Source organism: Episyrphus balteatus, chromosome 4, assembly GCF_945859705.1.
Source record: "Episyrphus balteatus chromosome 4, idEpiBalt1.1, whole genome shotgun sequence".
Lineage (NCBI taxonomy): Eukaryota > Metazoa > Arthropoda > Insecta > Diptera > Syrphidae > Episyrphus > Episyrphus balteatus.
Genome location: NC_079137.1, coordinates 56,406,016 through 56,416,329, shown reverse-complemented (window position 1 = coordinate 56,416,329; position 10,314 = coordinate 56,406,016). Strand labels below are relative to the sequence as shown.

Here is a 10,314-nt window from a genome sequence, read left to right as displayed (position 1 = left end):
TAAGGATATCAAGAGTACACAATGTACAACAGTTACTCGAGAGAGCGCAATGTGTTGTGAAAATAACATTAAAAGCCTCGAAACTGTTTACCCAGCCACGTTACCTAGGACAACCAGACATTGGCAATACCCCGAATTCAAGCTAAAATGCCACAACTTACCAGGCTATATGACGGAATTTCCCATATCCTAGCAAATAGTGTTCTTGAATTTTTCGCTTCGTATAGACTTAAGTCGGCCGCTGTGTGTCGGAAGACGACGAAACTAACACCGCTCGAAGGATTATAATTATATTAATTTTTTGTAAAGTGAGTTAGAAGAGACTAGAAGAAAAGATTCCTCGTTGTGATTTTGATGATTTCCCTTCTGGGGAATAGATAATGAATGGTGGTGTGAAAGCACAGCCTCTTGTTGAATTGAAAAGGCAGCAATGGGCTAAGGAAAGGGGTGAGTAATTAATTTGTTGAAAATGAAATGAAGTATTGACTGATTTTTGATGGTTTCTTTTAGAGGAATTGGCTCGAATGAACGAAATGTTCTCCTCTCATCATCATCAATCTTCGTCGTCTTCTCATCGATTTGAGCGTACATCAATACGCACCTATTACTCCAACCTGGATCTCAGTCAATCGAATGGAAGCAATCGACAAATGAATACCGTCGGAAATAGCAACAATAATCTACTCCATCGAGGTAACAGCTATGACTTGCTAAATGACGGCGATGCCACATACACAGTCCATAGAAATCCCCAAACGACCAACCATCAAAGTCGATATTCAAATGGGTTGGTAAATGGAGGGTTACAAAAGGCAGCCAAACAACAACGAATAAGGAGTCCTAGTTTACCAGCCATTCGTCATAGGGACTATGCCTTGGCAATGCGCCGAAATAACAACCAAAATAATATTCAAAGTCGACTAAACAATAATCCTGGTTGCCAGGAAGAAGACACTTCAGGGTACCTAAGTGATTCTCCGAAAAATACCCATACTCCGGATATTTGGTACAACAACAACGATGACGACCATGACGATGGCGGTGGCAATGTCGAAACGGGAAGTAATCGATCCAGACAAAATAAACGGGGTTACTATCAGCAGCCATCATCAAATAACGGGAATAGCTACCATGGTAATAATAATAATAATAAGGGATATCTCGTTAGAAGTGAAAAAATTCAAGAAAATGTGAACAACGCCCTTGAGGCAAGCCATAGTCTGGACAATAACGGGGGCTATCAGCCAAAGTAAGTTTGATTTGATATTAGTGATGGGATCTATCGAATGATTTGAACTATCCATAATTAGTAACTGAATGATTTGAACTATCGATTAGTTCATTCATTAGAATAAAACTATAGAATATAAACTATCGAATAAACTATCGAAAAAATTATAGAATAGACTAGCAAATAAAAAAAAAACTATTCGAATGAAAAAACTATCGAATAAAAAAAACTATCGAATAAAAAAAAACTATTCGAATGAAAAAACTATCGAATAAAAAAAACTATCGAATACAAAAAAAATATTTGAATGAAAAAACTATCGATTAAAAAAAACTATCGAATAAAAAAAAAATATTTGAACGAAAAAAACTATCGAATACAAAAAAAATATTCGAATGAAAAAACTATCGAATAAAAAAAAAATTAGAATGAAAAAACTATCGAATTAAAACAAATACTCTAATGTAAAAACTATCGTGTAAAAAAACTATTCGCATGAAAAAACTATCGATCAAAAAATTCTATTCTAATGAAAAACTATTGAATGAAAAAACTATTCGAATGAAAATAGTAACTGAATGAATGAATGATTTAAAATTTTTCAATGAGTGAATATTTTACAACTATCGATAGCTTTATAGTTTTTATTCGATTGTTCCCATCACTAATTTGATTTCTTTGAGTGTTTTTTTTTTTTATTTGCTCTTGACTTTCAGTTATTACATTCCGCCAACGAGTCCTTCCAATGCTAGCCGAGATATCTCCACTTCGAACACTTATCCGGTTTATCCGACAGAACCGTTGGATTATTACCCGAAGACACGCGAAGAACGTGCGAAATGGGGCAACTACAAATACAACATGGCTGACAGTGGGAGTACTGCAAGTGGTCCAGGATGGTTAAGTCGGGGCCTGCATGATTTGAAAGATAGTGAAGACGATACTCATTCGGTGCAGTCACATATTCGGGGGCAAAATGTCCCTTTAGATCCTTTGGTTCTTGCTGAACGAATGGATAAACGTAGGAAGGCTGTAGAATACCACAACGCCATTAAACAACAGCTTCAAGAGCGTGAACGTATACGACAATGGGAAATGGATAGACACATGCAAGAAGAACGAATTGAAGAAGAGCGTTTGGCACGTCAGCGACAAGCAGAAAAAGATCGTTTGGAGTACGAACGGAGAATGCAAATGGAGAAGGAGGAAGCGCAAAAGAAGAAACAGCAGATTATGTTGGATGCGATTACGAAGGCAGAAGTTGCAGCAAAGTTGGAGAAACAGCGGAAGAGAAGACATAAAATTCCACCACTCGAGGCTGCCAATAATGGAAGCAGTAGCAGTAGCATGGGTTACAGTAGCCCAAGGCTCAGTAATGGAATAAAACCCTTGGACATCGAGTCAGGAACGAGTGGATGTAATATGATGGTTGTGCAGCATCATCCGCCTGAAAATAAGGCAGTAGACCAGTATCAGAGACCTCCGATACCAAATCGTGAACCAGAAATTCTGCAAGTGCTTCCAATTGAAGACGATGAAGAAATCATTGATCAAACCCATCAAATAGAAGTAGAGGCTGACGAGCCAAGTCAGGATGCACCACCACCTTTAACAGTGATTTCAACGAAGGTCCAAACAGCTCCCATTCCAAGCACTTCTCCGATCAAAGTCAAGGAAGAACCGAAAACAAGGAATATCGAAAAAGAACCTCCCAAAGAAATCGAAGAAGATGATCAGGAAGAGGAGAAAATCCTAATTGGGACCCCAGTGAACTTACGGAAGAACTACAAAAAACCATCTGCTAGGAAAACTCATCAGGAAACACCGCTTCAAGAAACAGAAAATGTTGCCGTGATGCTTCAGCCAACCACTTTGATTCCACTGCCAGTGACCACTGATGTCTTTGGTCTCCAGAATGTCATAGGGAACCTTCAAATAGCCACCTACATCATGCAACATCAACTAAAAGTTCCCCCTCAAGCATTAGATCTAGCAAGTTCGAAAATGTCCTGCGATGATGCAACTACTCAACGTTCCGAAATTTCCACTGAAAGTAAAATGAGTATGGCAGATGAGGGCCCATGTAACATGTGTGGCAAATGTCATGGTTTGGGGTCTCACAGACATAGGCTTGATACCGATGCTTCCCCACAAGACTCCCTCGAAATAGATCAGCCACAGCCAGTGGAGGAGGTCTTACCAGTTGCAGAGGTTAACCCTTCAGGTCAAGAAGTTGCTCTTATGACTGTCAAGCCTCCATTAAGCCCCGAAGAACCCCACAGAATGGACGGTTTCAGAGATGTTGAGACACAAACTGAACTTCCACTAAATTGTGACTTGTGCCTCTTCCATGACAATTTCTATAAAGTTCTGCTTAAACGAGAAGTCTCCACTACAACAACTACCCAGACTTCAAAAACCTCCAAAACAAAGCCATCTCACGTCGAAAGCCCCGTGGCTTCAGAAAAAGATCATGAAACAACTACAACGACCACAACAACAACTACAACTACATTTCGAGCTAAAGCCAAGGACAAAGAAAAAGATAAAGACAAAAAGCGAAAGGACAAAATGGACGATCGACCGAAATGGGGAGTTAACCGTCCCGTTGTTCAATATGTAAAAGCTAGCGATCGAGATCCATTTTGTTTGCGTAACAAAAAACGTAACACCTCGAAACCAAGTCGTAGTCAATCGGTTGATTCACGTTTAGACGTCGAAGAGGGGTTCCTTTTGAAAGCTCGAAATGTCTGTACCGAAATACTGCCAATCAAGACCGATGAAAAAGGTAGAATATTTTTGAACTTCCGTGAAGCTAGCGCCATTATGAATGAAGACGAAATCAAAGATAAACTTAGGCAGAAGTATTTTAGTTTTGGTAGGATTTTACCAAGACGAAATTGGGCTTCGGCAACAAATCATGACTTGAGTTTGATGCATCCAAGTGTTGATTTAGAAATGGTTGGTAATTGCTGATGAAATTGGAAGTCTTCTCGAGAACTTATGAATTTTTCTAGAAAATAATTTTCTACATTTATACTTTTGAAGAATCTAAGCAAAAAATCAATAATTTTATGTTTCTGTAGTTATATCGAATAAATTATACATTTTTATTGCACTTTAGAAATTGGAAATTGTTGTTTAATATCTCTTCGAGGTTTGAGCTGAGTTTCATAACCCCTAGAAGCTTATATCAGCTTTAAATACACGACTTCTATATCCACCTTTTGTTCCGGGAAGTCAAAACCAACAAAATCCCTTGAGATAATAGCCCTAGTTTACTTTACGAAACACCTTTTTTTTTCTAATTTTCACATTTCTTTTCTAGTAACCTATACAGTCTGTTGGGCGCCAATTTAAAATTCCACACAAGAGATCTTTCACATGGCTCATCATATGCCCTAATCTTTCGAGTTCAATCAATAATTCGTTATGATTAATTGATATCACGATCTAATCTATCACAAGGCTTCAATTTATTTGTTTTGTTTCTCATTTTGCCCTCGCATCGTTTCAATCAGTCATTTTTTTTTCTTTTGCTTTTCAAAATCTATTTCAGTTGAGAAATTCCAAAGCCCTAAAGCAAAAAGGCAGCATTCAGAAGAAAGATAGAACCAGCGCCAAAGATCAACGGGATTAGGTTGTTGTAGTGTGTTGTTACACTCTCAAAAAGATCGATTATTGGCATCATCGCGTTAGGGTGCATATTACGGCTTGTTACTTTCACAATACACTAGATCGTAGAGACCCGTAGGTTACACTGAACGTAGATAGACCAAAAGCAAGCGATGGAGGATTTTTTTTAATATAAATCCTCATAAAGATAGACAAAATGAAGGATGGATTGATCGGGGTGTCCAACACAGAAATGATGCCAAAGGGCATGAATGCAGTCAGTCCAGGCATCATCCAGAGACTTTGGGCCTAGAAAAGATATCGGAGTTTAACCCATATAGACTCGGCTCTTCGACATCTCGCAGATCAGATACACAGGAAGAGGAGTGATTGCAGAATGGATATATCCATCCATCTGAATGTTCTCCCTGAGAATTGTAAAATTCGTTCAAATTTGTTTTTGCTGGTTGTCAGTTATATTGGACGACTCACGGAACTCTTTTAAAAAAATCGACGTGTAAGGATCATCTAAAACGATCCATCATATTTACACCTAATTGATGTTAAGATATATTTTTTTTTATTTTTATTTTTTTTTTTTGCTGTATAGTTTGATTGGAGAATTTTATAAAAAAAAAAGAGCAAAATATTAACAATGGAAAAATAAAATCGGTGATTAATGATAATTTGTTTGGCATCGCCAGAGTGATTGGTGAATGATGGAAAAGGATGTAAGTATTTCATGGATATCATTTTGATTTGAATTTCATTCGTGTTTTGTTTGCTTGTCAAAATAAATGCTGCAGGCAAATATATGTATGGGAATAGGTAACATATTGTACAAAAAAAAAAGGGGTCTCGGAGGAACTTTTTTTTTTTTTTGTAGCTATTGCAATTGTCATGTTGTTATCTAGAGTTTATGAAATGTATGATGGATGGGTTAAACGTTTATGTTTAGGTGACTAGTGAATATTATTTTGTAGTTTATATCAAAGCAGATTTTATCATGAATTCATTTGGAGGAACTTGGATGAGCAAGCTAAGGTATTTTCGGCGATATTTAATATCTTACTTTTTATTTTTCAGATTTAAATACTATAGTTTTGTTTGTTCGTTTTTATTAGTTTTTAAATCTGTTATTTGTTTTAATTAAAGCGTTGTTCTGAAAAAATACAGATTTCTTAAAACGAAAGAACTGACGTACGAACTTTAGAAGATCAGTCAAAAGAATAATAAATATATTTATAGGGTGATTTGATTAAAAAGCTACAATAAGCTAGTTTAGATCGAATCAAGAAAAAAATTATATAAGAGGGGCGGGGTCTATTTTACAAGAAAATTATTTTTTTTTTATTTAGTTAATTTTTCAAATATGGGATTATAAAATTTTTCAATCTAAAAATCTGCAAAAGTTTCATAGAATAGCTATTGCTTTTAGGTTAAGGTAGGTACTTTAATTTTCAATTTTTTGAAGCAAACACATAAATCTAACTGGAATTTAATATTTTTATTGTTCAATGATCCAATCCCACGCTAAAGCCGTAAAAATCTTCAGTTAAGTTAAGGAGTAAACAACTTAGTGGCACAACTTGCTCTTGCAGTTCAAAACACTTATATATTAGTTAAGTAATGTATCTATTAATTAAAAAAAAATGAGTAGGTAATGTATAGATCGTTGGCGGAAAGCGAAATTGTTCAAAAAAAGCAAATTTTATAGGGGATGATTAATTTTAAAGTTTCAAATTGATTGAAAGCGATATTTTTTGGGTCATTCGTAATTTAAGTTATAATTTTTAAAAAAGTTTGTTCTTTCCTTTTGAATTAAACTTACTCTTGACAATTTTTCTTAATATTACCGATTTTTAAAGCTAATTGAAAAATTGCCAAACAAACAATAAGCATTTTATTTATACAAATTTAAAGCCAAGCTTTAGAACTTGGTACACTTTTACATTTCAGTACTTTTTGTGCCAGCATAATTTCAACATAAAGGAACTTGGCTCTTTTTTTAAAAGTAATGTTTTTGTTGTGATTTCACTACTTTTTGCAAGATATTGCTGTTGAACTTAAAATCTCTATAAATGATGAACAGTCAGAGAAAATGGGCGGTTACCACACCCCTTGTCTAAAATTCTAAAATTCTCAAATTTTAAATTTTTTCTTTTGTTTAAACTACCCGGTCTACCATTCTACCAAATTTTAAGGTTCTACGACAGTTAGAAATGCTCTATAATATTTGATGAAAATTCAGTAGAAATGGGCAGTTGCCACACCCCCTATCCAAAATTCTCAAATTTTAAATTTTTTATTTTGTTTAAACTACCCGGTCTACCATTCTACCAAGTTTCAAGATTCTACGATAATCAGAAGTGCTCTAAAAAATTTGATAAAATTTAGGGAAAATGGGCGGTTACCACGCCCCCTGGCTAAAATTCTCAAGTATAAAATTTGTTCCTTTATATAAACTACCAGCTCTACCATTCTACCAAATTTCAAGATTCTACGATAGTCAGAAGTGCTCTATAATAATTGATGAAAATTCGGTGAAAATGGGCGGTTACCACGCCCCCTGAATTTAAAATCTCAAATTTTCGATTTTTTCCTTTGTATACACCACAAGTCCTATCACCATGTAAAATTTCAAGTTTCTACGATAGCGGGAAGTTCTCCATAATTTTGGTGATCTGTCAGTGAGTCAGTGAGTCAGTTACGGTTTTCGAGATTTTTGGGTTCGGCCAGCTCAACAAATGTAGCGATTGATATTCTGGCATCTTTGGTGTGGAAGTTAGAGGGCGGTCGAAAATGGCCTGAGTTGTTTCCTGTAAATAAGGGTGTAGTGCCAAAGTTGCTAGAGAACTTGGCTGGGCACTACCGTGCCCCTTGATTATCTGCTGCAGAAATTTTTTAAACAAAAACGCTTTTCAAATTCGCAAATAAATAAAATTTTGTTTAATATGAAAAATTGAAACTGTATAGTGTATAAGTTCCATTGCCATTTGACAATTAAGTCGGAAATCAAAATTTGTTTCCACTTGAAAAACATCGAAAATTTTAGTTAAAAGCTATTCGTTAGCATTTTGCGATCAAGTTAAGTTAAAAACATAAACCTTCAAATTGCTTTTTTCCAGCACGATAATGACAATTTTTAAAAAAGTAATGTCCATAAAATTTTGAAATTTCGTTTCATTTTTTTAATTTTTTCCACTATGAAATTTATTTATGAAAAAAATTTCAATATTATAAAACTACTATCTGACCCGGCAGACTTCGTTAAGCCTCTTCTGCTATTTAAAAGATCAGTTCACAACATCAAATACAGGTCTTAATAAATAAAAGAATGTGTTTTGGAGTTCTATTGATCGCATTATCAAGATTGATGTTTGAAGGCTTAAAGTTTCTGTATTTAGAATGTAAAATATTACGAATTTAGGCTATTCGTATGAGGTGAAAAACTAACTTTTTTTTAACCCCTTCAAAACAATATAAAGCCAGGACTTGAAAGAATCGTTAAAAAAAAAATTGTAGTGGACCACGCTAACCATTTATGGAATGAAAATAGATGTTGGCAGATTCTTAGACTCACCCGATGCACCCACAAAATTTCATAAAAATCGTTCCAAAAAAAATTTTTGGTTGGACCACCCTAACTATTTTATCATATGAAAATTCATGTTGGTCGAACGGCCGATTATCAGACTTCCCGACATGTACAAAAAATTTCGAAAAGATCGTTCCAAGAAGATATAAAAAATTTTTCCTGGACCACCCTAACAATTTAGAGACCTACCCGATATCTAATATATAAAAATCTCATGTCGCAGTGTTTGTTACCAAACTCCTCCGAAACGGCTGGACTGATTCTTATGAAATTTTGTACACATTTTTATACATTAGATTTATATATTAGAATTTAAGCGAGCATTTTTCGAAAATTTTTAAAACCTTTTAAAAGTGAAAGTGTATAAAAATTCTATGTATTATATTAATTGAAAACTAGTAGTTAACTAAAACACATACAGAAAGATTAAGTTATCATTTTGGATAGAAATAGAGCATACATACAATTTTATAACTTCAAATTACACTGGTCAACAAGGTTTTTGCCACAAGAACCAAAATATACTTTCCTAGTAGTTTTTATTGGCCTCCGTTTTTGAAATATAATTGTTAGAAAATGCCAAAAAAACATAATTTTGGCTGTTTTCGAGGTTATGTTTTTTTGTGGTGTAATTCATTATATACTTTTCTGAAGGTTTTTGGGTTGCTGAACTCGAATCCGCAATCAGAAAAATTCTATTAGAATTTGGTCTTGAAATATTACCGTTATAAAATGCAGAAAAAAGGTTTTTTTTTTAAACGGTTATATTTCAAGAACTGAGACTAATAGAATTTTTCTGACTGCGGATTCGAGTTCAACAACCCAAAAACCTTCCGAAAAGTATATTTTGGCTCTTGTGGCAAAAACTCTGTGACCAGTGACTTAAACTTTAGATTAAGTTTAGTTTCTCTTTGGCTTATTAACTGAAATTTAAGATATCTCGAGCAATAAAAGATATATCGAGAAAATTTAAACAGTTTTTGAAAGAAGAATGTCTGTTCTTATAAAACACATAACCTCGAAAACAGCCAAAATGACATTTTTTATCATTTTATAACAGTAATATTTCAAAAACGGAGGCCAATCAAATTTTTCTGACGTCAGATTCGGATTCAGCACCCCAAAAACTACTAGAAAAGTATACTTTGGTTCTTGTGGCAAAAAAAAAAGTTAAATTTTGTTGATCAGTGTTATTGATTGGTAAGGTGTTAAATTTGTTTTAAGAATTAAAAATCTTAAAATCACTAAACTCATAACAGTTATTAGTGTTCTTTTCCTGATTTCCCTGCATTTGGTTACAACTATATACGAACTTTTGAGGTTATGATTTCTTTTAATTTTTGCTCCATTTAAATTGAAATCAAAACCAAAAAAAATTCCCATGACACCAAACAAAAGTATTTCACATAAAATAAAATTGCATCCATATCATCAGACAGTTTAAATTACTTTCAACTTTCATTGTAACCCATATTGTAACATCAACTACCACAAAAACAAGAAAAAAAAAAAAAACGCCCGCAGCATTCTACTCTACTTCATAAAGCCACATTCTCCATTGAAAAAAAAATGATATGAAGAAAAAAAAAAAAAAAAATGTTAACAATCCTTTCTCAAGTCATTGTCCATCCAGCTTCCTTATACACAAAAGCCATCTCTTAACTGTTATTGTTGTCTTTAAAAGCCCCACGTCAATATGGACATGCTGCATAACATGAAAAAATACAGAACAACGAACAACGCCTCCACCGACATCATCTTCATCAATCCACAACACCACTTGACTTAATTTCAGACTTAACATGTTTGTAACTCCTGAGATAAGTTGTTCCTCTTTTCGATGAATGAAGTGGAATTCTCTCCTTCAAAA

The 10,314-nt window shown here is 34.3% G+C and overlaps 1 protein-coding gene across 1 annotated transcript; it reads left to right on the top strand.

Annotated features, from left to right (window-relative positions):
• Positions 1-336: 336 nt before the first annotated feature.
• Positions 337-4,233, top strand: LOC129918743 (general transcriptional corepressor trfA). The gene is made up of 3 exons (XM_055999455.1): positions 337-447; positions 511-1,249; positions 1,948-4,233. The coding sequence occupies exons 1-3, from the start codon at positions 381-383 to the stop codon at positions 4,205-4,207; spliced, it is 3,066 nt and encodes a 1,021-aa protein (XP_055855430.1). The 5' UTR covers positions 337-380; the 3' UTR covers positions 4,208-4,233.
• The last annotated feature ends 6,081 nt before the right edge of the window (positions 4,234-10,314 follow it).

Bases quoted from the DNA above. Each gene is read 5' to 3' on its own strand.
- LOC129918743 (XM_055999455.1), top strand. From the start codon at position 381: ATGAATGGTGGTGTGAAAGCACAGCCTCTTGTTGAATTGAAAAGGCAG. The intron at 448-510 runs GTGAGTAATTAA...GGTTTCTTTTAG, and splicing joins GCAATGGGCTAAGGAAAGGG to AGGAATTGGCTCGAATGAAC. The intron at 1,250-1,947 runs GTAAGTTTGATT...CTTGACTTTCAG, and splicing joins AACGGGGGCTATCAGCCAAA to TTATTACATTCCGCCAACGA.